At 42.5% G+C, this 27,346-nt stretch overlaps 1 protein-coding gene across 1 annotated transcript; it reads left to right on the plus strand.

The window, feature by feature from the left end:
* Positions 1 to 811: 811 nt before the first annotated feature.
* On the plus strand, positions 812 to 24,783 carry DAD1 (defender against cell death 1). The gene is made up of 3 exons (XM_003260920.4): positions 812 to 1,130; positions 14,540 to 14,714; positions 24,551 to 24,783. The coding sequence occupies exons 1-2, from the start codon at positions 920 to 922 to the stop codon at positions 14,668 to 14,670; spliced, it is 342 nt and encodes a 113-aa protein (XP_003260968.1). The 5' UTR covers positions 812 to 919; the 3' UTR covers positions 14,671 to 14,714; positions 24,551 to 24,783.
* Positions 24,784 to 27,346: the final 2,563 nt, after the last annotated feature.

The raw sequence follows: 27,346 nt of genomic DNA on the forward strand, positions 1-27,346 counted from the left end.
CTTTCGACGCTGACATCCTGGGATATTACACCAGGTTCAAGATACCAGCTTGCGGAAAGAGAGCTGCTAAACTTGACCATATGCTGTTTGCACGATATTCGACCGCTATCCCTCCCTTCACCAGCTCTTTTAAGGCTGCAAATATATCTGATTCACGTGAGAGTCCTTACGAGTTAGTACAACGTCGGGCCCCAAGGAGGTGCCCAATAAATGCTGGCATTGCAGGGCCAGATCCCGAGTTCCAGTTCAGAACCCTGCAGAGGTCAGGCTTCCTCCCTGCCTCCCGCCCCTCACCACACCCACTCACTCCCCCAAGTAATTAAGTCTAAACTGGGGCCTGCGCAGTGATTGGCCGCGCCGGGTCTCACTGCGGCTGAACTTGACTTGTTCCAATGATCTGTGACAGACATCTGCAGACAGCGCCCTTAACAGAATTAGGGTCAGGTTGGTATCAAACCCCAGGAACGCCAGGCATTGCCTCAAAGTAGATGCAAACCGTTAAATCTTCCAGGACTCAGAAGGACCAGAGAGAGCTGGAACCCTCTGGTTAGCTACGCGGTCCCCAGTAAAGCCTATTCTCCTCTTTCTCCCAGTGTGTCTTGTTGCCAGAGCAACTGTGGGCGTCACCGAGCTGACGGGCGGAAACAGAACAAAAAGAGTACACGTCCCCAGCTCATCGATACGGCCATTGCGCAGACGCATTAACTTTTCTGAGTTGTAGTTGGGGCTGTTGATGCAGTCCGCGTCTGCGCATTAGTTGTTACGCGCCCTGGCCTGCCTCAGCGCCTGCGCAAATTGGCACAGCGGGGAGGGCGGAGTTAGGTCACGAGGGTGCGCATGCGCAAACAGCACATCCGGTGTGGTCGACGGGTCTTCTAAGAGTTTGGGGCGCGCGGACCGGAGTACCTTGCGTGCAGTTATGTCGGCGTCGGTAGTTTCTGTCATTTCGCGGTTCTTAGAAGAGTACTTGAGCTCCACTCCGCAGCGTCTGAAGTTGCTGGACGCCTACCTGCTGTATATACTGCTGACCGGGGCGCTGCAGTTCGGTTACTGTCTCCTCGTGGGGACCTTCCCCTTCAACTCTTTTCTCTCGGGCTTCATCTCTTGTGTGGGGAGTTTCATCCTAGCGGGTAATGGTTCTATAAGTGATCATAATAATAATGTGTTACTTTGGTGTGCTGCTTTTGTTTTCATAGTACTCTATATCAGACCACCGCCCCTTGAAGTTATGAGAAGAGCCTGCATTGCCCTTTTTTGGGAATGGGGAAATTGAGGCTCGGAAAGCTTAGATTATATGCCTAATACCAAACGGCTCCGTAGGAGTTGGACTTAAATGTCTAAGGAAACCACCTTCGTGCTGCTACTCCACCTGGTGATCCACTTCACTTAATATTGGTCCGGGGAAAACCCTCTTCCAACTTTAACTTAGGTTTAACACAACTCTAAAATTAGTAGACTTTTCAGATGAAAAACCCAACCTTGAATCATCTCTGTCATCTTGGCCCAATCACTACCAATCTCCGGTGAAATGTTTCAATGAAAGTGCAAAGAATATAAATACTGGTGCTTTTCTTGTTAAATCATCCTTTACTTGATTTTGCCTTTTAGCTGCTGCTACTTTTTTTCTTGTTGAGGAAGCTGTTATTTCACTGTCCTGAACCCAATTTTTGTTCACATAATTCTATTTTAGCCTTATTTTTCCTTTTGATTCCAGGATTTGGTAACCTTGTAGACTGCTATATTTAGCGAGAACTGTCTCCATCAGTTTTTGTCAAAATCTGACTTTTCTTGCCCAACGGGGATTCAGTGAATACTGAAAACAGGCGTGGCCTCTATCACTGGTGTCACCTGCTACTTTGACTTTGAAAACATGCCAGCATTCATGGTTTCTTTTCAGTGTGATCATCCGTCAGGTCATCAGTTGTATTTTCAGTCCAATATGAGGCATTATGGTAAAAGCTTTGGGGATACATCAGGCACATGTTTTTTATCCTTAAAGAGTTTATGGTCTAGTTGGGGTACAGACAAAATACAGTATTGGAATTGTCTGGAGGCCTGGCACAGTGGCTGATGCCTGTAATCCCAGCACTTTGGGAGGCCGAGGTAGGCAGATCACTTGAGGTCAGGAGTTCAAGACCAGCCTGGCCAACATGGTGAAACCCCATCTCTACTGAAAATACATAAATTAGCCGGGCATGGTGGCGCACACCTGTAATCCCAGCTACTCCGGAGGCCAAGGCAGAATCGCTTGAACCCGGGAGGTGGAGGTTGTAGTGAGCCGAGATCGTGCCGTTGCACTTCAACTTGGGTGACAGAGTGAGACTCAGCCTCAAAAAAAAAAAAAAAAAAAAAAAAGTCTGGAGACAGTGGTGCTGTGCTTAAAGTTACAGACACATAGAATGCTTTTTATACATTTGCTTTGCTCGTTTTGGCACACCAGAGATACTTCTCAAAATTTAAAACAGGCCTGAGGATCTAATGACTTGTGTACTGAAGTTGCAGATTAGCCTTTTGATTGGATATTTAGTTACCATCTTTGACTTTTGTCCTAGATGACCAAGACCTGGTTGTCTGTGGTGGCATCCTTGCCTTCAGGATGTGTTAACCATCATCCGACCAGATACACTACCCTCTTTGCTCTAAGTATTCTCCACCACCCACCCACCACCCTGTGCCACAGTACTAAATGTTTTTATTAGCCAGCCTGGAGAAGGAACCTTGATGAGAACTTCTGATTAATTTTGTTTGATGCTTTTGTTTCCAGGTCTGGAAGAGTAGGAGCAAGGCAGGGTCTGAAAGCTGATTTTAAAAAAGATGCCTTCTCCATGTAGAAGTCACCCTGCCTTTATAAGCCTCTAGGGTTTAGAATGATTTTTCATGGATGCATTGAAGAATGTGGTTTGCTGAAGAGTGGGCATGGACTAGAGGTATAGATTATCAGTGTAATAAAGCCAGAAGGTTTTTTGAGCAAATGACTTTCGCTTATGCCAAGACCTGTTTTTCAGCCCATTGTGGCTGAAATTGAATTGGCAGACTGGACTGCCTTTCTCCTCTCCAATGGGAACTAGGTGGCTTGTCATTGAAGAAAAACCTAGTAAAAGGGCATATTAATAATGGGGCCAATAAGGGGGATTAGGATTTCCAGATCTATTAGATAACAGGTAATAGAGCTAGAGAAATGAAAGCAACTTCAGGAAAAGAAGGGATTCATGATAATTCTTAGTTGCCACAGAAGGGTATGATTTACCCTTCTTTTGACAGCATTGACTCCTAAATCCTGGCTCTTCTGCCATTTGTTAGCCTAGATCATCAACTGGAGACTGGTTTTAATGGGAAATATGGACGCTTATCGTTCGTTTTGATTGTTGGCAAAGGTAGCCTTGTTCCTTTTTATGGTGCTGGGGTTTCTAACTTTCCTGTGGAGTTTCCTATTGCAAGAGAATGGAGGAGTCCAGTGAGCTGGGAGAGAGGGAAATGTAGGAGATACTGTTGAAGGATTAGGTAGTGCTGGGTGCTAGATGTTTGAATGCCAGTCCAAGGAATTTGGACTTTTTTTTTTTTTTTTTTTTTGAGATGGAGTTTTGCCCTTTTTTCCCAGGCTAGAGTGCAATGGCGTGATCTCGGTTCACTGCAAGCTCTGTCTCCCAGGTTTAAGCAATTCTCCTGCCTCAGCCTCCCGAGTAGCTGGGATTACAGGCATGCACCACCACACCCGGCTAATTTTGTATTTTTAGTAGAGAAGGAGTTTCTCCATGTTGGTCAGGCTGGTCTCAAACTCCCGATCTCAGGTGATCTGCCTGCCTCTGCCTCCCAAAGTGCTGGGATTACAGGCGTGAGTCACTGCGCCCGGCCAGGAATTTGGACTTTATCCTGTAGGTAATAGTAAAGCTTCTGAGGATGCATTTTTTTTTTTTTTTGAGATGGAGTCTCGCTCTGTCGCCCAGGCTGGAGTGCGCCATCTTGGCTCACTGCAAGCTCTGCCTCCTGGGTTCACGCCATTCTCCTGCCTCAGCCTCCTGAGTAGCTGGGACTGCAGGAGCCCGCCACCACGGCCAGCTAAGTTTTTGTATTTTTAGTAGAGACAGGGTTTCATCGTGTTAGCCAGGATGATCTTGATCTCCTGACCTCATGATTCGCCCGCCTTGGCCTCCCAAAGTGCTGGGATTACAGGCGTGAGCCACCGCACCCGGCCCTGAGGATGCTTTTTTAAAGAAAGGAAAGGAAAAACTTTAAAATTGGTGTTAGCATGTAGGATGAATGGGAGGGAAATGTTCTTTAATCTTCCCTTTTTTTTTGGCAGTCTATCGTCTTCTGTTCCCTCTGTATGTGTTAGTTTAGCATATGCTCTTTGGAAATTGACCAGTACATTTTAAACCAATTCAGAACGCTACCAAACCTTTAAAAAACCTGTTGTTATTGGGCCTAATGGTATGAAAATGGTCTGTTTTCTTCTATTCCCTCATAGCTGAGAGACTTAACCATGGTTTCAAGAAGGAACCAGAGGTAGAAAGTTGCCATTGAGAGATCTTTCTTTGTGTGTGTTTTGGATCATCAGAGTATAATATATTGGCTTTAAAAGGACCCCAGAGGTAGAATATTTTTCTTATTTGAGACAGATTTCAAACATCCTCAGTAGCTGACTGTTTATCTTATAGTTAGATATCTCTAGAAGAGGACATCTGTCCCTTTTTTAGAGTTATATTCCAGTGTTGGCAACCCTTTAGTTTCCTTTTTTGCCCAACTGAAAGCTGTGCTCATTTAAAGTGCTATTTAGGAGGGATAAGTAGAAAACATTAAGACTGTTCTCAAAATAAGTCTTTGGTCTTGAAACAAATTTTAACTCATTTCCTAACTTTCATCTGTTCTGTTCTCTAATCTCTATGAGGTAATTTTGTCTTGAAAAATAGTTTTGTTTTTCCTAGTTTACAAATTCAAAACCAGTTTGAATCTGTAAGGCAAGGAGGCCTAGTCCAGAGTTTTCTGTCTCATGGGAGCTATTGGGCTGTTGTGGACTGGGGTCCAGCATTTCTTTTGGAATTATCCATCAGATCTGTGGATCCTAATATTATCTCCCTTAACTGTTATCCAAGAAATTAGAAGTTTGCCACCCATGTGCCTGATAGTCTTGTTTCTAAATATCTTTCATATCATTGCTACTTTTTCATCCTCTGTTTTAGCCTCTCAATATCTCTTATGTAGACTACTGTAATCCTCCTTACTGGCCTTCCGGCCTCTGGTTTCCAGTCCATCTGTGTTTGCAGGCTTGATTTGACTTGCAAATCTGATTGTGTCACTCCCATGTACAACTTGTGTTTCCCAAAGTAAAATTAAAAATGTTTTTTTTTTTACATACAGGCTCTTTCATGATCTGGCTTCCTCGCTCTCTGCAGCTTCATCTCTTGCCTCTGCCTCCTCTATACTCTGCTTCAACCGTATTGAGCTACTTGTCATTCTCTGAGCACTCTCATGTATCAGACTATTTGCCTTTGCTTGACTGCCTTCAAAATTCCTTCACCTTTTAGACTTCTCAGCTCAAGTGCAATTTCCTTTTTTTTGTTATTGTTTTTAAAGAGAACAAGGTCTTGCTGTGTTGCCCAGACTGGCCTCAAACTCCTTGGCTCAAGCAGTCCTGCCTCAGCCTCCTGAGTAGCTAGGACTGTAGGCCCACACCACTATGCTTGGCTTATTGCCCTTTGGAACCCTTCCCTGATTCTCCTGCAGGTTGCGGTCTTTCCTCTCTATTCCTTTTTCACCGTGTATGTGTGTGTGTGAGAGTGATATGGCAGTGTGCTGTATTTGGGTGTCTGCCTTCTCTCTGGAAGGTGAGCCCTTGAGGGCAGGGGCTGTCTTCTCATCTCTCCATCCTCAGTGCTGAACACTGTATATGTTAAATGGTGAGCAGGCCTATAGTCCTGTCAGGAATACTGAGCAATGATATGCTAGGTTCTCTGCCAAGGTGCTGGGAATTCAACTGTGAAGCACACAGACTTCTACTCTCAGCAGAGTTTGTAATTAGTGGGAAATGCAGACAAGTAAATATGGATATGGTGCTGATGGAGAATTATTGGTGAGAATGGGAACACAATGTGCACCCAACCTGCCTAGTGGTCCTGCAATAATATTTCTCTTATATATTCGCCCTTCCCAAAGTAGGCTTCATAAATCACTCTATTTTTCCTCTTTTCCTTTATTCTTAGTAGATGATCTTGCTTTTATTTTTTCACTAAAAAAATAGAAGTAGATAAGAATTCCTTCATCTTTTCACCACTGAATCATAACAGATCACCTACTTTTATACCCATACTCTCTGACTTCTCATGATGGATGATGTATCTCTTTCCTGTGAAAGCTCCGCTTGTGCAGAGGATCCAGTCTTCCCTTGCTCACTCAGGGACTCCGCTTCTGCAATTATTCCTCTGTTCTGTGTCATTAATTTCTGTTTCTCTCCTGGATCATTCCCGTCATACAAACATGTTCTAATATTGTCTATTTTAAAAAAATCTGACCACAGATAATCTTCTAGCTACCATCCCATTTCCTTTCCATCATTACAGAATTTCTTGAAAGAATAATTAATGTTCCTACTTCCTCCCTTAACTATTCATTCCTTAACCCACTGTTGGTATTGGTCTGTCCTCACTACTTCACTGAATTACTTCACTGAAACTACTCTTGCCATGTTGCAATGTTTAGCATTTAATGTAGGTATCGGCTTCTGTGTAAAAGGAAAGTTTCTTCTTGAATACAACACTCTCCTGCTTGTTCTGTCTCACCTCACTGCTTTTTCCTTTCTGCTGTTTTGTGCTGGGTGCTTCTCTGACTGTGAGCATGGTTGTAGATGCCTTCACTTTGTATTTTTTTTTTTAAATAGATAAATAACACCTGTATACCTACAACTACTCCTTTATATTTTTAGTTTTGAACTGTCCCCTGAATTCCAAATTAGTAAATCCAGTTGCCAACTTGATGTCTGATATGTACCTTGAACTTAACATGTCCAAGATCAAACCTGCTCATCCAGCCATCTGCCTTTTCACCAGTTAGTACGTGATGTCAATGTTGGTTGTGTTTTTTTTTTTTTTTTTTTTTTGAGACATAGTCTCTCTCTGTCACCCAGGCTGGAGTGCAGTGGCACAATCTCGGCTCACTGCAACCTCCATCTCCCAGGTTTAAGCGATTCTCCTGCGTAAGCCTCCTGAGTAGCTGGGATTACAGGCACGCTCCACCATGCCTGGCTAATTTTTGTATTTTTAGTAGAGACGAGGTTTCGCCATGTTGGCCAGGCTGGTCACGAACTCCTGACCTCAGGTGATTCACCCGCCTCGGCCTCCCAAAGTGCTGGGATTACAGGCGTGAGCCACCATGCCCGGCCGGTTGTGTTTTTAAATGAAGAAATTTAAGTTTCCTGGATCCCTTGATTTCTCTTATCTCCTGCATCTGTTTCATCAGCAAGCTCTGTCTTCTCCAAAATATAGCCTGTATGTCTTTATTTCTGTCCATTTTTACTACCATTCCCCTGAGCTCTTTGGGTCCTAAGTAATTCTTCTGCTTCTTTTTATTTTTTATTTTTTTGAGACAGAGTCTCGCTCTGTCACCCAGGCTGGAGTGCAGTGGTGCGTACTCGGCTCACTGCAAGCTCCGCCTCCCGGGTTCACGCCATTCTCCTGCCTCAGCCTCCCGAGTAGCTGAGACTACAGGCGCCTGCCACAACAACTGGCTATTTTTTTTTTTTTGTATTTTTTAGTGGAGATGGGTTTCACCATGTTAGCCAGGATGGTCTCAATCTCCTGACCTTGTGATCCGCCCGCCTCAGCTTCCCAAAGTGCTGGGATTACAGGTGTGAGCCACCATGCCCGGCCTTCTGCTTCTTTTTAACCTTGCAAACCATTATACTGTTCCACCGCTCTTATAACTGAATCCATACTCTTTTCTGAGGCTTACCATGCCCCTCAGGATTTGGCCCTTGTCCCCTTCCCCTTGATCACTATAGGCTTGTTGGTCTGTCCTTGATTGTTTTTTTTTTTTTTTGAGATGGAGTTTCGCTCTTGTTGCCCAGGCTGGAGTGCAATGGCATGATCTCGGCTCACTGCAACTTCTGCCTCCTGGGTTCAAGCGATTCTTCTGCCTCAGCCTCCCGAGTAGCTGGGATTACAGGCATGCACCACCAAGCCCGGCTAACTTTTGGTATTTTTAGTAGGGACAGGGTTTCTCCATGTTGGTCAGGCTGGTCTCGAACTCTCGACCTCCCAAAGTGCTAGGATTACAGGTGTGAGCCACCATGCCTGGCGTCTGTCCTTGTGTTTATAACATGTCAAGATTGTTCTTACTGTCTAGAATGCTCTGCCCCCAAATTTTTACATGGTTGCTTCCTTATCTTTCAAATATTGGTCTTAAATAGCAAGCTCTTAAAGAGACCTTCTGTTATGATTGAATTTAAGAAAAGCTTCCCAGTCACTCTTTATTATCCTGTTTTATTTTCTTCATAGTACATATCTCTCTCTAGCATTTCCTGGTTTATTTGTTAACTTACTGATTATATGTTTCTCTCCATAGGAGTGTAAATTCCTTGAGAGCCAGACTGTTTTGTTCTGTGCCATATTCCTAGCACCTGAAATGATGCTTGTCATGTAGTAGATGTTTAGTAAATATTTTATGGAATAAATGGACATTTTAAGGGGATAGAGTAAATCAGAATTGCTAAAATGGAACAGACTGCTTGAAGAGGTAGTAAATTTCCATCTTTGGAAGTGCCCAGGGAGAGACTGAAGGATCATTTGTAGTGGAGTATTTTGAACAGGGCTTCTTTTTTTTGCCTTTTTTGTTTCCAATGCATCTGAGAGATGTGAGATCCTTATCAGTAACACAGGCTCTGGAAAGTTGATAATTCTCCATCTGGAGGTGGCTTACCAGATTCTGTAAGTGGTGAGTATACTTTGGAAAGCTTCCCACGTGATTAGTACAGCCTCCCCAAGCATGGCCACCCCCTACCACCTCTTGGGCATTGTATGCGTCAAATGGGGTGTTGGTGTTTATGACCTCTGAGGTCCTTTCCAACTTTGTGGGACTCTGATTCATATGTTTTCATTGAAATAATCTGGTTACCATGATCATGATAATGATAACATCAATTTATTACCTTATCCACCTTCATGGATAATTTTTCTTTTTTTCCCTCATATTTCCTCAAAACTCAATGCCATGTTCTCTACCCCAGTGACCACTATTAATAGTTTTCTATTTCTTCAGATTTTTTTCTAGATTCTAACTGAAATGACGAGATAATTATGCATATCATTATATATAAATAAAATACTTTACTTCTTTTTTTTTTTTGGAGACAAGGTCTCGCTTTGTCTCCCAGGCTGGAGTGCAGTGGCATGACTGTGGCTCACTGCAGCTTGCAACCTTACCTCCTGGGCTCAAGCAATCTTCCCATCTCAGCCTCCGAGTAGCTGGGGCCATAGGTGTGTGCTACCACGAGTGGCTAATTAAAACTTTTTTTTTTTGTAGAGACGGGGGTCTCCCTATCTTTCCCAGGCTGGTCTCAAGCTCTTGGGCTCAAGTGATCCTCCCACCTTGGTTTCACAACATGTTGGGGTTACAGTTGTGAGCCACCATGCCCTGGCCAAATGAAATAAGGAATGGGCTGGGTGTGGGGGTTCATGTCTATAATCCCTGCCCTTAGGCAAGCAGAGGCGGGAGGATTGCTGGGCAACGTAGGGAGACCTTGTCTTTACCAAAAACAAACAAACAAAAAAATTAGCTAGGCATGGTGGTGCATGACTGTTGTCTCAGCTACTCAGGGGGCTGAGGTGGGAGGATTGTTTGAGCCCAGGAGGTCGAGGCTGCAGAGAGCCATGATTGCACCACTGCACTCCAGCCTGGGCGATGGAGTGAGACGCTGTCGCAAAAAAAAAAAAAAAAAAAAAAAAAAAAAAAGGATTGGCTTTTTTTCACTTAATAAGTCTTAGATATGTTTGCTGTCAGTGTACAGAAAATTTACCTTATTCTTTTGAATAATTGCATGGGATTTCATTGCATGTCAGTCGTATGGTTTAATCCCCTTGATGTTTAGACTGTTTTAATTTTTTTTTCAACTTTACAAACATACTTTCAGAATGTCTTTGTTCTGTAAGATAAATTCCTTTGCCAAAAGGTAAAATCATTTTAAATATTAATGGATATTGCTAGTTGCTCTCCCAAATGGACGAACAAATCTGTACTTTCTACAGCAGGGGTTTACTTGGTTACCCTTGCTTCAGCCATTGTCTTTAATATTTTTGAGGGTCTGGATACCTGAAAGGATCAATGGTGCTTCCATGGTGTTTACATGTTTAAGCATAATGAAAACTGTTGCCTTGGTGACAGGCTCTAGAGAACTAGTCTGATAGTTTTCTGGCCTTTGGATTAGATTTGTTTGTTGCTTTTTCTTAGTTAATGATGGGATGATGCTAGCCTGAAGCGAGTTTAGGTTTTCTTAAGCAGTGTAATAATTTATCACAGGCATAAAGATACTTTGGAAGAGTGTAGTCTTGGAACCACCTTTTTTTTTTTGTCAGTGGTGACTGTAAGAATCTTCAAGGTCACAGAGTGTGGCAGTGGAGAGTTCTCATGAATTATCTCTTAGGTCTTCTGCCTTTTTTGAGACAAATAAGCAGCTGCTAGAACTTCGAGATCAAAGATAGTTTATCGACAACTGTGAGGTTCTCATGAATGAGCGTGCTATCTTTATAAACTCTGCTACCCATTAAATGAATATTCTATTAGAAAATAATTCACATTTTTATAACTTTTTATCATTCAGCCCAGACCCTTTGTTGTTGCCTCAAGGGCATCCCCATCTAGGTATAATTAGAAACCTTTAAATCAGCAGATAAGAGAGCTTTATGGGTTTTTTGGTTATATGTTTTTTTCTCTGAGAAAGCCTCTGGGTTTCAGTGTAACTCTGAGAAGTCATATTTTTTTTCCTTTAACAGAGTGCAAAATTTAATTGTACAACTTGATGAATTTTTAAATTTACCTATCTAACCATTATCCAGTTCAAGATGCAGGACATTATCAGCACCATAGAAACCTCCTTCCATCTTCCCAGTTATCCTCTCCCTGTGAAAGATAAAAACCACTATCTTACCATAGATTGGTTTTACCAAGTTTTAAGCTTTCTGTACATGGAATCATATAGCATATACTTTTTTCTTTTGTTTTGTTTTGAGATGGAGTCTCCCTTGCCCAGGCTGGAGTGCAGTGGTGCAATCTCGGCTCACTGCACCCTCCACCTCCTGAGTTTAAGCAAATTCTCCTGCCTCAGCCTCCTGAGTAGCTGGGATTACAGGTGCGTGCCACCATGCCCAGCTAATTTCTGTAGTTTTTATTAGAGATGGGGTTTCACCATGTTGGCCAGGCTGGTCTTGAACTCCTGACCTCAGGTGATCCGCCCACCTTGGCCTCCCAAAGTGCTGGGATTACAAGAGTGAGCCACCGTGCCTGGCCCTTGTTTTATTTTTTTATTTTTTAGATGGAGTTTCGCTCTTGTTGCCCAGGCTGGAGTGCAATGGCATTATTTTGGCTCACCAAAACCTCCACCTCCCGAGTTCAAGCAATTCTCCTGCCTCATTGCCTCAGCTTCCCAAGCAGCTGGGATCACAGGCATGCGCCACCATGCCTGGCTAATTTTGTGTTTTTAGTAGAGAAGGGGTTTCTCCATGTTGGTCAGGCTGGTCTTGAACTCCAGACCTCAGGTGATCCACCCGCCTTGGCCTCCCAAAGTGCTGGGATTACAGGCATGAGCCACTCCGCCCGGCCTTTTTTTTTTTTAAAATCAAGATAAAACATGACAAAATTTTACCATTTTAACCATTTTTAAGTGTATAGTTCTGTGGCATTAAGTACATGTACATTGCTGTAAAATCATCATCACTATCCATATCCAGAACTTTTTTGTCTTCCGCAACTGAAATTCAGTTCCCATTAAACAATAACTCCTCACCCTCCTCTCTGTCAGTTCCTGGCATCTACCATTCCACTTTCTGTTTCTAGGAGTTTGACTACTCTTGATGTCATATAAGTGAAACCACATGGTATTTGTCCCTTTGTGATGGCTTATGTCACTTAAAATAATGCCCTCAAGATTCAGCCATGTTGTAGCTGATATCAGAATTTCCTTCCTTTTAAGGCTGAGTATTCCATTGTATGTATACATCACACTTTGCTTATCCATTCTTCTGCTGACACTTGGGTTGCTCTCACCTTTTGGCTATTGTGACTAATGCTGCTATGAACATGGGTATGCAAATATTGCTTGAGAGCCTGGTTCCACCCCCAAGCCTCCCAACCTCCCAGATGAAGTTTCCGTCTTGTCACCTAGGCTGGAGTGCGACGGAGTGATGTCGGCTCACTGCAGCCTCCACCTCCTGGGTTCAAGCAATTCTGCCTCAGCTTCCCAAGTAGCTGGGATTACAGGCGCCTGCCACCACGCCCAGCTAATTTTTGTATTTTTAGTAGAGACGGGGTTTCACCATGTTGGCCAGGCTGGTCTCGAATTCCTGACGTCAGGTGATCTGCCTGGTTCAGCCTCCCAAAGTGCTGGGATTGCAGGCGTGAACCACTGTGCCTGGCCGAGATCCTGCTTTCACTTCTTTTGGCTATGTACCCAGAAGTGGAATTGCTGGATTATATGATATGGCAATTCTGTTTTTAATTTTTTTGAGGAAACGCCATACTGTTTTTCACAGTGGCTACCCCATTTAATTTTCCCACTCATTAGTGCACAGGGGTTTCAATTTCTCTGCATTCTTGCCAACTCTTGTTTTTTTAATACTAGACATCCTAATAGCTGTGAGGTGGTATCTCATTGTAATTTTTATTTGTATTGCCCTAGTGATTAGTGATATTGAGCATCTTTTCATGTACTTGTTGCCCATTCCTATATCTTCTTTGGGGGAATGTCTACTCAAGTCCTTTGCCCATTTTCAAATCTGGTTATTATTTTGTTGTTAATTGCATTGTAGGGGGACTTTAATATACTCTGATATTAACCCTTTATCAGATATGTGATTTGCAAATATTTTTCCCCATTCCATAGGTTGCCTTTTCACTATTGTGCCCTTTATTGTACCTTTATCTTGCACAGAAGTTTTAAATTTTGACATAGTCCAATTTATCTATTTTTACTTCTGTTGACTGTACTTTTGGTGTCATATCCAATAAATCATTGCTAAATCCAATGCCATAAAACTTTTGCTCTGTTTTCTTCTAAGAGTTTTTTAGTTTTTGGTGTTACATTTAGGTCTTTGATGCATTTCGAGTTAATTTTTGTAGTATGTGGTATAAGGTAAGGGTCCAGCTTCATTCTTTTGCCTGTGGATATCCAGTTTTCCCAGCATCATTGGTTGAGAAGACTGTTGTTTCCCCATTGAGTGACTTTGTCACTTTGGTCGAAAATCATTTGATTTTGTATACGAGGGTTTTTGTGCATTTCTTAAAAAACAAAGTAATTAAATTGATTCATTTTTTAACTGTAGTAAATGTATTTTTAAAATAAACTTATAATGGAAAGCCTGAATCATTATCCATAAATAGAAGGTCACACTAAAAATACCATGGAGCTGGGCAGATGTGTTCACCTGTGCCTGTGGTCCCAGCTGCTCAGGAGGCTGAGGTGGGAGGATTGCTTGGGTTCCATTCCAGCCTGGGCAGCATAACCAGACCCTGTCTCCTGCCGAGTTCTCAGTGGCTCCGTGTGGCTGCATCCCAGAATATTCCTCATCTAATTGAGGGGGTACATTTGTTCCCCCAACATACACACTTAGGCTCTGCCCTGTGGTCTGTGTGTGGAAGCTGGGCTTTTCTGTCTTTGGCTTCCTCTGGGTACCTGCTGGGTTCCAGCTGGTTTGGCCAGCCAGTGTGTATTTTTTAAGTTTTGGCTGGGTGCGGTGGCTCACGCCTGTAATCCCAGCACTTTGGGAAGCCAAGGCGGGTGGATCACAAGGTCAGGAGTTTGAGACCAGCCTGGTCAGCATGGTGAAACCCCGTCTCTATTAAAAATACAAAAAATTAGCTGGGCATGGTGGCGCATACCTGTAGTCCCAGCTACTTGGGAGGCTGAGGCAGGAGAATTGCTTGAACCTGGCAGGTGGAGATTGCAGTGAGCCGAGATCATGCCACTGCATTCCAGCCTGGGCGACAGAGCAAGACTCTGTCCCCGACTCCTCAAAAAATAAATAAAGTTTTGATTGTGTTGCCCAACTTACTTGTGCAATTCATCCATTTTTGTGTATAGCAGACGTTCTTTTTCATTGCAGTATAATATTCTGTTGTTTGCATATGCCATAATTTATCCATTTTACTGTTGATAGACATTAGATTGTTTCCAGTTTGGGGCTATCTGGGTATCATTTCTGTGTATGCCCTTTGATGTATGTATGCATTCATTTCTGTTAGAGTAGAATTGTTGGGTCCTCGGGTATGTCTGTGTTCATTAGCAGTCATATTTATTTTATACTTCCATATAATCATTTTTTGTGTTTTGCTTCTTGTGCAGTTTGCCTGAGAATACAGATCAACCCACAGAACAAAGCGGACTTCCAAGGCATCTCCCCAGAGCGAGCCTTTGCTGATTTTCTCTTTGCCAGCACCATCCTGCACCTTGTTGTCATGAACTTTGTTGGCTGAATTATTCCCATTTACTTAATTGAGGAGTAGGAGACCAAAAGAATGTAAGTGTGATCATAGTCCTTGTCCTGTAATGTTGATTTTAGGAAGAGAAATTGGGTGGGACTGGTTTTGATCATGGGTGGCCAGGCTCCCATACTGCTATTGACATTTGCAGAATTTTCCATTGGTCTGCAAAGTATGCATTAATATCATCATAATTCATCAGTGCTACCACTCTTGGTCATTGCCTTGTCTTACTGTTCTTCAGATCATTAAGATAACAGAAAATTAGTGTTTGTAGCTCGTACAATAATTTCTGTACCAATAACTCCATGAAAATAACTCGGAGATTTTGGAAGAGACATAAATGGTAGGTTTTGCCTTTAGATTTGTTAATTTTTTTCTGATTTTGATCTCAGATGACTTTAAATGCTGGACCATTGTTTTCATAGCACTTAAATTTGATAGCATCCAGTGTATGTTGAATGAATGACTGTGTGCATTTGCTAATATGTGCCTTAAAGTAGAAATAAATGGGGAAATTGGGTTAACTTGGGAGAAGACTTTAAAATATAAGATGGGATGCTGCTTGGTTCATTTGCCATTTTCCCTTTTTTAGCAGTAGAGTTCTTTCTCCCTTCTCCCAGACAAACTCTTACAAAAAGAATCTTGGTATATAAAGCAGAAGTAGAATTGGAGTTTTTTTTGATGGACAGAAATTGAAAAGCCCTCTCTGCTTAGCCTTCCTCATGTATGGTATGCCCTCCCCTGCATCCCTCCCTCCCAAGCAGAGTTCTAAAGCTTTAATAAATATATGGCTGTTTTCCATACCGTATATCAACACTGTTACTTTATATATGAGACAACAGAGGCCTAGAACAATCCATTGGCCTTCCCTGGCCACATAGTTAAGTGTTTGCAGTGAACTGCCCTAGTCTAGTGGTGTTCTTGGCCCTGTACTCCTTCCGGTATCCCACATAGCTTACTGATGAATGCATGCAATCTTTGCCTTTGCATTGCAAAATGTAATGTTCTGGGTGGTAGAGAAAAGAGAACCTTAGGACATCTCATCCTATTTGGGGGAAGGATATCCTAGGACCAACCTCTTCCTGTCACCACTTGGAAAGCTGTCATTTTTGTACTAATCAGTAGAAATCTAGTACAAGAGTTAGAGCATCTATGTGCAAAGTGGATGCAATAATGTGACAGTGACTATACTTCATTTTCTGACATGAATTAGTCATTTACTTATAATATGCTACATAAATCCTTCCTTTGATACTGCCTCAAAAACAGTTCTGTTAGTTCAGGTAAGGTATCATTTTGGTAGTGGTAAGTTGACAGAGAGGTTTATTTCAGTGAAAAATTTTTTTTTTTGAGACAGAGTCTCGCTCTGTTGCCCAGGCTGGAGTGCAGTGTTGTGATCTTGGCTCACTGCAGACTCCGCCTCCCGAGTTCAGGCCATTCTCCTGCCTCAGCCTCCCGAGTGGCTGGGACTACAGGTGCCCGCCACCACGCCTGGCTAATTTTTTGTATTTTTAGTAGAGATGGAGTTTCACCGTGTTAGCCAGGATGATCTTGATCTCCTGACCTCGTGATCCGCCCGCCTTTGCATCCCACAGTGAAAAACTTAAGAACCACTTTGTTCTGTTACTTTAATACAATTCAACTCCTTAGAGACCTGATTAAGACTTGAGTTGTCCTCTTCCTCCCTTCCTCCCTCTTCTTCTATGTGCCAGCCAATGTCTTGTTGTTGGGAATATGAACAATATTGTTGGCTGGACGTGATGGTTCATGCCTATAATCCCAGCACTTTGGGAAGCCGAGGTGGGCGGATTGCTTGAGCTCAAGAATTTGAGGCCAGCATGGGCAACATAGCAAGACCTTATCTCAATTAAAAAAAAAAAAACAACCCAAAACTGTGGCTTCTGCCTTCAAGGCATGTACAGTCTAGCAGGGGAGAATACGTAAACATAACAGTTAAAATACAGCCCAGTTAGGGCCCCGCTAAAGGTTTGAACAAAGTGCTGCGAAAATCCAGAGAAGAGAGCAGCTGTACCATCCGGGAGCAGGGACAGCAGATGAGTTATTTGACCAATGGATAACAGCTATTGCCAGTTACAGTGAACTGTTACCAGTGGATAACCTTGAATGCAGGTAGAAAACTGACCCACCAACGTTGACCTTCTCACGCTTGCAAGTATGAGTAACCCTTGGGCTTCCTGATAGAGCCTTCTGGAATGGTCATGTCTTCTGATTGCTTACTCTAGATTTCTGAAGTTCTTTTTTTCTAAATGAGTCATAGTGTGTACTTAGGAAGAGGACAGAGCAAACATTTCAAGGATGTTTTCTAGGCTCAGGGAGATACCAAATCATGGAAAATTATTTCTTAGGGCTGTCATGATTGGAGGAGGACTCTACTGCAGAGAGCTTAGTATTTCAAAATTATGACAAAAGCAGAGACAAAAGAGCAGTCTCAGCAGAAACTGTGTACTGCAGACCATATTAACAACCTAGGACCACCTGCTCAGCTGGGAATTATGGGCCCAAAGCATAGCAAAATCCTCAATCCCAGATTGCAGTGTTAAATCATTCTATGGAGAGAATGTTCATAGAAAAATCCTTCTCTCTGGGGGATTGCCCAGATTGTTTTTCATAGAGATCCTTCATTTGACATATACTATACTGTCCTGCTCTCAGTTTTTAAAAATATACATTTATTTGCTCCTTTTATGTGCTTCTAATTCAGCTATATGTGCAGTGTGCCACAGCACTTTAAAAATAGTTCCAAGTAAATTCTCAATATTTATACCAGCTCAGAAGGTAGAACAAACACATTGAATGTCTTTATATTTTCCAAATAAGTTGAGAGTTTGATATTAAAAAAAAATCTGTAATATAGCTGATCTTACATGAATTTGGGGGTGACAAACTCTGAACTACTCTGAAAGAGGCAGATCAGAAGAAAATGGCATTGGGTTAAAAAAAATAAATAATTCAAGGGGAAGTAAGGAAGTTAACAGATAATGAGTGCTCAGTGTGTGCTATGCTTTAAGTACTTCTTGTTCTATATCATTTTATTTTCAGAATAATTTCACGAAGATAGGCTTGCCGTTCTCATTTACAGATGAGGAACTGAAGTTGAGAGAGCCTGGCTAGGTTGGCTGAGCACGGTGGCTCACGCCTGTAATCCCAGCACTTTGGGAGGCCGAGGCGGGTGGATCACCTGAGGTCAGGAGTTCGAGACCAGCCTGGCCAACATGGTGAAACCTCGTCTCTACTAAAAAGACAAAAATTAGCTGGGCATGGTGGCCGGTACCTGTAATCCCAGCTACTCGGGAGGCTGAGGCAGGAGAATCGCTTGAACCCATGAGGCAGAGGTTGCAGTGAGCCCAAATTGTGCCATTGCACTCCAGCCTGGCCAGAGTAAGATTCTGTTTTCTTAAAAAAAAAAAAAAAAAGAGCCCCTTGCTAGAAATCTTATAACTAATGTATCTATCCAGGTGATCAAGAAAGACTCAATATTTTTTATTTTTTAGACTATACAAATGAAAATACAAAAGCAAAAATGCTCCCAGTAAGCTTCTGACCCCCAGAAATCCATGTACACCTGAAATGATGATCAGTTTTTGGTGTGTAGGTGGCGGCATATTTTTGAATGAATGCATGAAAGAAAGAAGCTCAGTGGATTTCAGTATTTAAAAATTTATATACTTTAGTTTTTTCCACGTTTGTTTTTCTGTGTTTCTTTGTGAAATTCTTTTTTCCTTTTTTTTTTTTTTGAGACAGAGTCTTACTCTCTTGCCCAGGCTAGAGTGCAGTGGTGCAGTCTTGGCTCACTGCAACCCTGCCTCCCGGGTTCAAGCAATTCTCCTGCCTCAGCCTCCCCGACTAGCTGGGACTACAGGCACTTGCCATCACCCCCGGCTAGTTTTTGTATTTTTAGTAGAGATGGGGTTTCACTATGTTGTCCAGGCTGGTCTCGACCTCCTGACCTCGTTATCCACCCGCCTTGGCCTCCCAAAGTGCTGGGATTACAGGCATGAGCCACTGCACCTGGCCTGTGAAATTCTTTTTTTTTTTTAAAAAAAATCTCAGTCCGTCTCAGGTGTTCTGAAGGGTAATGAGGAAAAGAAGGACAGAACTGTATTGGATCACAGTTTGAGAATTAAAGTTCCTGATGAATTGGGCCCTGGATCAGAAGGAAGGGTGAACTGGGCCCAAAGGGACAAAACATTGCTTGAAAATGTGCTCAACTCCCAGGGAGATAGTTGCCAAATGCCTGTGCCTTGTTAGCATTGTTTTGTTTTTATAGTGGAGACCATTCTCCCACAAGTCTTAAAAAATTCAGTGTTTGATCCTAGCTGGAACAAGGGGTCTACACGGTTGGGCAGAACATTTTAAACTCTGACTGGCAGCACTGTTTACAAACATGCAATTGTGTTGGCTTTTCGAATTCAGTTAAAGTATAGTAATCTAGAAAATTACCTCTGGAAGGGGATCGTGATGTTATTCTGTGGGCTTTGCTGCCACCTGGTGGATTGTATGTTTCCTGTGTTGAGAGACTACTACAACACATAAGAGGAGTTAAGTTTGGGGGAAGAAGCTACTGATACCTGTGTTATAAAACCTAGTTTCTTTCCAGTCATTGGGGGGCAGCAGAGGTCCAGGTGGGTTTAGATGCTGGGTTGGGGGTTGCTTTACATTCTGGCCAGAAGTGGGCAATGTCGAGTTAGGAACAAAAGGGCATAGAACCCTAAAGTGGCCGTAGATTTTGTTGTGTGGGGGAAGACCAAGACTGTGCACATAGACCCTCAGGTTTCCCGTTTGTTTTCTTTTTTTCACCTCCTCAGTTTGAGAGCTTCCTTTTTTGGTTTGTTCTACGTCTTTTATTCTCAATGGTGACCTCCCACTGGCAATACTCTTTAATTTTTTGTTGGTGGGGGGGCCCATTTAGTTTTTATTTCATTTTCTCTTTGATATTTCCACCTTATATTGAATTAGGTCTGGCCACCAAATAAGCTCTCTCAAAGGGAACTGTCCTAAATTTGTAGGAAATCTTCCGAGGTAGTCACATCATAACTTTTTTCAACTCACTTTTCTCTGTTTAGAAGGTGAGATTAATTATATATTTTTTTATGTGCTGGGGTCTTGCTACGTTGCCCAAGCTGGGAACTCCCTGGGGTCAAGTGATCCTCCTGCCTGAGGCTCCTGTGTAGCTGGACCTACAGGTGTGTCACAGTGCCTGGCTCTGAGATTAGTTCTTTACCTTTCATTCTTAAAACTTTGAATCTACTTATTTTATTTGCTAAAAAGTGCTAATTGATGACTCTACTTGTTTATTGAACTCTATTTTATATGTGGTCTATTTAAGGCTACCAAAGAAAAAAAGAATATCGAAATAGATTTGTATTTATGAATTTCATTGCTGCCCTAACTCACTGCCTTATTTTCTCCGTCCTCCCAGCTTGGATGACTCCTATTCCAAGTCATTCCCACCCCTCAGGTTGCATAGGAGCCTCTTCTCTGGGCCCTTAGTCTACTGCATTCCTCCAGTGCTGCACTTATCACATTGTTATGAAACTATTCATTCACTTTCTTCTCTCTCCCACTGGACTCAATTGTGAACAGTAACAGTGTGTGTTTGTTGAATGAGTGTATGAATGAATAAACTTTTTTTTTTTGAGGTGGAGTCTCACTTTGTTGCCCAGGCTGTAGTGTAGTGGCGTGATCTTGGCTCACTGCAACCTCCGCCTCCCGGGTTCAAGCAATTCTCCTGCCTCAGCCTCCCGAGTAGCTGGGACTACGAGTGTATGCTACCATGCCTGGCTAATTTTTGTATTTTTAGGAGAGACGTGGTTTCACCATGTTGGCCAGTATGGTCTCGATCTCTTGACTTTGTGATCCACCTGCCTTAGCCTCCCAAAGTGCTGGGATTACAGGCATGAGCCACTGTGTCCTGCCAAATAAACAATTTTCAACTGCAAGAAAAAGTTATGTTATTAAGTTACTTGGAGCTAAAACATGGAAAGTGCTACGAAAGAAAAAAAAGCCAAGGCAAAGATTCATAGGAGAGGCTGTGGGATGGGGAAGAGCATGAGACAAGAAGTCAGAGGAGGGGCTGGTGCGGTGGCTTAGGCCTGTAATCCCAGCACTTGGGGAGGCCAAGGTGGGAGGATCGCTTGAGCCCAGGAGTTTGAGACCAGCATGGGCCATATAGCAAGACCTTGTCTCTACCAAAACTCAAAAGAATTAGAGGGGCGTGGTGGCGTGTGCCTGTGGTCCCAGCTACTCAGAAGGCTGAGGTGGAAGGATTGCTTGGGCGTGGGAGGTCGAGGCTGCAGTGAATTGTGATCATGCCACTTGCACTCCAGCCTGAGTGACAGTGAGACCCTGTCTCAAAAAAAAAAAAAAAAAAAAAAAAAAAAATCAGAAGACTTGTAGGCTTTGCTCTGTTAACTAGTTGAATGGACAAATAAACTTACCTCTGAGCCTCGGTTTCTCTGTCTGCATTGTGAGAGGATTGGCCTGGATGTTCATCAGAGTCTTTTGCCACTGTTAATGCCTCTCGGCATAATTCTTGCTGGTTCTTTTGTGTTTGAGGAGGATTGTACTGTTTTCGTGGATCCTCAGTTGGGCTTTGCTTTCTGTTTTCTCCTTAATTGTTGCTTTTTATTCATATTTTCAGATTCCCATTATCCATTTATAGAAGGTAGAAAGTTAAATGTGATTATAACAAGATGCACATATTTGTATGAAGCCTTTTACAAAAATAAACATTTGTAAAATGTCTTACAGTTCCCACATTAACAGGCTTGTAGGATTCACATACATTCCATACATACTTTTACATACATCAGCTCATGTGATCCTTCCTTCCTACCCAGTGATGTGGAGATGGATGAATAGTAGTATTCCTATTTTACACTTGAGGTAATTACACCTTGGTGAAACTTCAGTTGATATATCCAGGCCCTGCAACTAGTAAGTGACTGAGGGGGAACTGGATAACAGACATTTGGACTCTAAACCTTTATATTCCTTCTTGTTATGTTTAGGACTTTCAGATGATGGCTTTATATATATGTCATGTTAGAGGGTTTTCATTAAAAATACTAAGGAGAGATTGATAGGAAAGGATGAAGGCCGGCTATCTCAAATGTTTCTGCATAGTTGGCCATACTTAATATGGTCCAGGAGAAATGGAGGAGAATGCAGGTCAGGAGACCTGACTTCGGCTAGTGAGGGTGATCCTGGACCAGCACTGTCCAATAGAGCTTTCTGCAGTGGGGAAACATTCAGGGTCTGCACCGCCCGTTATGGTAACCACTAGCCACATGTGGTTACTGAACATTTGAAATGTGGCTAACAGACTGAAGAACTGAATTTTTAATTTAACTTTGACTAAGTTTAAATAGTCACCTGTGTTTAGTGGCTGTGGTGTTGGACAGCACAGCTCTGGACAAATTTGTCAACACTATCAATTTACAGTTTTCTCATCTCTGTAATGAAAGGATTAAAGAAGCTGATCTCTAAAGCTCCTTTCATTTTTTAGAATATACAGTCTGTGCCTTCTAAAAGTGGTGATTCAAATTGAGCTGTAAACCAAGAATTTCTGCAGGATGGCCTTTGATTCACATTGTTTCTAATTTCAGTTTTAATTGGGTGACTAGAATCCAGGATGAGATGAATTTGAAGGAAAATCAGTATTTGAACATATCTGCCCAGTGCCAGTGTCTGAATAGAGATATTGCTGGAGAAGAATACAGATTCCAGACAGAAATGACCCTGGCTGGCATTATCTTTTCTATCGCTACAGAGTCATTTTTAACAGTTCTTTGTGTTATGCCTGGCTTTCTTTTAAGATGATTAGAACAAACTGATTAAATGGCACTGTCTTCTGCCCAGGTGAAATAGACTGAAGTCACGCTAACTTTTCTCAGTAGGTGTCTTCCATTTTGCATGTCTTGATATCAGGGGAGGAGATTTTATTAGTCAGTTTCCTGAAACCTTTATGCCCTGGTTAACAGTTGAAACCGTTCTTCTTAGCTGTTGAATAGTCAATTGTGTGAGCTAACATTTCAAAGAATCCTAGAACCTCTGCTTTTAGAATAGTGTCTGGTAAATAGATCTGCTTTAAAAGAGGGGAAGCAGATCTTTGTAAATAGGATTTTCTGAAAACCACTATCAAAGAGACTTACTCTCATGAGTCAATTTTTGCTTTTCATGTGGACTGGCCTTAGCATCTTAGATTTCAATGTTTTAATATAATAAAATCTTGAAACTTTGATTTTGTACTAAACTAGGATTTCTTTTATATTTCTAAAACTGTCAAGGCTTTGTTCACTGAAAATGGCATTATGCTCTAGTCCTCTCTCACCTTGGCCATTAGAACTGTAATGTAGCCAGGCATAGTGGCCTGTGATCCCAGCACTTTGGGAGGCTGGGGCAGGCGGATCACCTGAGGTCAGAAGTTCGAGACCAGCCTGACCAACATGGTGAAACCCCATCTCTACTAAAAATGCAAAAATTAGCTGGGCATGGTGGCGCACGCCTGTAATCCCACCTACTCAGCAGGCTGAAGCAGGAGAATCGCCTGAACCCGGGAGACGGAGGTTGCGGTGAGCCGAGATCACGCCATTGCACTCCAGCCTGGACAACAAGTGCAAAACTCTGTCTTGAAAAAAAAAAAAAGCTGTAATGTTATGTTAGTTTATAGTCTATTGCCAGAGAGTTTGTTTTAAGAAATTTGATGGAATGAATAGGTGAGTCTGAATAGGTCTGTTTGGTTTTGTTTGGCACTATGAACACCTTTTGCTTCCTGTTACTGCTGTTTCTTTTATACATTTCTTATAATACCACTGATTCAGGAATGTTCTGCAATTATGTAGCATTTCTGTAAATACCATTGTTAGTGAAATGAAAGCATTCTGGCTGAAAGTCCAAAATCTCTCCTTTCAGCTCTGTTGCCAGAATCTCCAGGTTACTTACTTGACCCAATATACCAAATAAGGTAGTGCCCTTTTTCCTCCTGGGGCAGCCCGGTTCTTCTGAAAGGTAGTATTTCCCAGCCTTTTTTGAGTCATGGTACACATAGGAGATTGCAGTATTTTTATGGCACACTGGGAAAATCAGTTGCTTATCGCTGGAGACATTGGAGCCCCTAGGGCTGGAGGTCACTTTCCGACCAGACCCGTGCTGGAGTCCAGTAGGTGGGAGGCTGTGCTTTGAGGGACTAAAGGAAGCCTGTATCTTGTGGTGAGGGTTCCACCTCACAGCTTACAGATCTCAGTTCCATTTGGCTCTAGCAGCAATGCAGCCAATTCTGTTGGGGTTACTCTTTCTTCACCTTTTTCTTGCCAAAAATAAACTTATCTTTAAATGAAAACTAAATTATTTTTTGTATTTTGGTCCTTTGTTATAGCTGAGATTGGGAATTTTTCTTTCTTTCTTGAATCCTTACTTCCCTACCCTGCCTCCTCGCTAATGGAAATCTGTGCTTTATAAGCGTTTTAGATTCCAGAAAGCTCTTTAGGTTAAACTACAACCCTCTCACCTCAAAGAATTTGTGGGCCAGAGAAGTCAGAGTGACTTACGTGAAGTCACGTGGCTAATTAATGGTAGAGCTGGAGTTAGAACACACGTCTCCCAGTTCCTAGTTGGTTTTGCCTTGGTGTGCTTGAAATTCAGTTTTGAACATTAATTTTTCTGGATACTACTCCCATAAAATGTTCTGTGAAAAATACTTGCTTCTTTCTCGTTTTTCTCGCCTGGTTTAAATATTGTCCTGAGTGTGGGAACCCCATAACTGTCTCGTGGGTTAGAATTTAGATAGAAGGATTTGGGGCCCTGTCTCTAGTGTCATAAGACATTTAACCTTGCTGCTTTTTTCTTCTAGGTTCACTCTTTGAATTTCCTGGATAAGAGTTCTGGAGATGGCAGCTTGTTGGACACATGGATTTTCTTCAGATTTGCACTTACTGCTAGTTCTGCTTTTTATGCAGGAGAAAAGCCCAGAGTTCACTCTGTGTCAGAACAACTTTCTAACAAACATTTATTAATCCAACCTCTGCCTTTCATTAAATGTAACCTTTTGCCTTCCAAATTAAAGAACTCCATGCCACTCCTCCATATGCCTCTGGCTCTGTTTTTATTCTTTACTGGTATCAGAATCCATTTTTTCCTCTTCAGTCCTCTGTGCTGAACTCTTTATGAGTTGGTAACTTACAGCTGTGAACCTGCCTCCTTGTTTTCATTAAGTGTATTTGAAGTTAATGGCAAAAGGCAGTGCTGACAACCCTGGGAAATGGCAGTCCTTTGTCTTCTTCCTGGAGCAGGTAATCCTTTACTAATCCTTCGATTGTTACAGGTGCTTCCACTCTTATGACAGTGCATTCCTGGAACTGCATCATTAAGCACCTTGCTAGAAATTGAACTAAGTATGTGCTTCCACATTTACATCTGTTTCAACATGTTTTAGTGGTAAAAGTGAAATATGTTTCTCTTAGGCAATGTAGACAGAGTGAAAAATGGGGGTTATGTATGTGTTGACTTATAAGATACAATATTCTCCAAAGCACCTTCACAAATATTCTCTCATTTTATTCTTGCAATTATCTTAGGGGTTCCTGTCCTCAGTTAAGTGAGGAAATTGAAACTCAGATTTGTGACTTGCTTAAGATCAGAGTTCATGACAAAGCTTGGGTGGAAGCTGAAGTCTGGGCATATCGATGTGTGTCATACTCGCAGCCCTGTTTTCATCTTGGGTGCTGTCGGGTTGCTATATATGGGGCGGAAGCTATGTTGAGAATGCCACTACTTAAATTTAGCCAACTACCGAGAATGATGAGTTGCGAGCTTCTCTAACTTGGCTGCACGTTAGCATGGCTTGGGTAATGTAAAAAGAAAATCCCAACGTCCAGGCCACACCCCACACCCCACACCAATTAAGTAAAAATCTCTTGGGGTGGCATCTGTAGTTTGTAAAGCTACCCAGGTGATTCCAGAGCACAGCAAATTGGAGAAACACTGCTCTGGATTCTTGCTACTCAAAATGTAGTCATTGACTACCAGTATTGGCATCGCCTGGGAGCACAGGCCTCACCCCAAACCTACAGAAGCAAAATCTTCATTTTAACAAGGTCCTCAGGTGATTTATGTGCACAATAAGATTTGAGAAGCCCTAATCTAGAGCAGTGGTTCTCAAATTTTGGCGTGTCTCAAGATTACCTAGGAACTTGGTGAAAAGCTTGGGCCTGTATGTTCCTTACTAGCTCTCTGCCTAACTGATAACACACTGAGTCAGGAGTCCGCAAGCTTTTCCTTAAACAAATGGGCATGGCTATGTTCCACTGTCACTTTATTTATGAAAATTGGCTGTGGCTATGTGGGTCATGGTTTGCCATTCTTAAGTGATACTAGTTCACCGAGATTATGATTGAGCAGTTTAATCTGCACTTTTTTTTCTTTTTGTGAGACAGAGTTTTGCTCTTGTTACCCAGGCTGGAGTGCAACGGTGTGATCTTGGCTCACTGCAACCTCCGCCTCCTGGGTTCAAGCGATTGTCCCACCCCAGCCTCCCGAGTAGCTGGGATTATAGGCGCACACCAACATGCCCGGCTAATTTTTGTATTTTTAGTAGAGAAAGGGTTTCTCCATGTTGGTCAGGCTGGTCTCAAACTCCTGACCTCAGGTGATCCGCCCACCTCAGCCTCCCAAAGTGCTGGGATTATAGGCGTGAGCCACCGTGTCTGGCCTAATCTGTTTTAAAACTTATATACAGATGTCACAGACCTTATCAGGAGGCTTCTGGATAATTTTTATTCTAGAGAAATTGGAATTTTGAATAAGAAAAGCATCTGGACTTTGAGACACGGGTTGAAAACTGGGAATAAGAGTAATTTTATGAAGGAAGACATTGTAATTGCAGAGTCTTTAATACATAGGTTTTGTTTAATTTTTCATAATGATCTTGAGATACATGGGACAGGTATTAAATTCCCATTTACTAGATCAGCTATTGTCTCAGAGGTTGTGATTTACCCAAGCCAGTTACCATCAACAGGAAACATTCTTCTTTGGTGTGTCTTTTTAATATTTGCTTTGGGGCTAAAACCTACAGACTGCTTTCGGAGTCTTGGGATTAGATTTAGTTAAAGGCTCATTATAGGTAACTTGTTTTTATGCTTCTGTTGATTTGCTTTATGGTTCTCAATTTGACATGTACTGAAGAATTAGCTGTGGACCTGTGAGTAGCCGCTGCACTCCAGCCTGGGCAACAGTGTGAGACCCTGTTCTTAAAAGAGGCCAGGCATGGTGGTTCATGCCTGTAATCCCAGCACCTTGGGAGGCCGAGGTGGGCGGATCACCTGAGGTCAGGAGACCAGCCTGACCAATATGATGAAACCCCGTCTCTACTAAAAATACAAAAATAGGCCAGGCGTGGTGGCATGAGCCTGTAATCTCAGCTACTCAGGAGTCTGAGACAGGAGAATCGCTTGAACCCAGTAGGCGGAGGTTGCAGTGAGCCGAGATTGTGCCATTGCACTCCAGCCTGGGCAACGGAAGCGAAACTTCGTCACACACACACACACACACAAAAGACAACGCTGAAAAAGTGCCAGGCGAGCGGTGGCTTACACCTGTAATCCCAGAAATTTGGGAGGCCAAGGTGGAAGAATGGCTTGAACCCAGG

Source organism: Nomascus leucogenys, chromosome 22a (assembly GCF_006542625.1).
Source record: "Nomascus leucogenys isolate Asia chromosome 22a, Asia_NLE_v1, whole genome shotgun sequence".
NCBI classification, from domain to species: domain Eukaryota; kingdom Metazoa; phylum Chordata; class Mammalia; order Primates; family Hylobatidae; genus Nomascus; species Nomascus leucogenys.

Excerpts from the sequence above, each read along its gene's own strand:
- DAD1 (XM_003260920.4), top strand. The coding sequence starts at position 920 with ATGTCGGCGTCGGTAGTTTCTGTCATTTCGCGGTTCTTAGAAGAGTAC. Across the intron at positions 1,131-14,539 it reads GGGGAGTTTCATCCTAGCGG|TTTGCCTGAGAATACAGATC; the intron begins GTAATGGTTCTA and ends CTTCTTGTGCAG.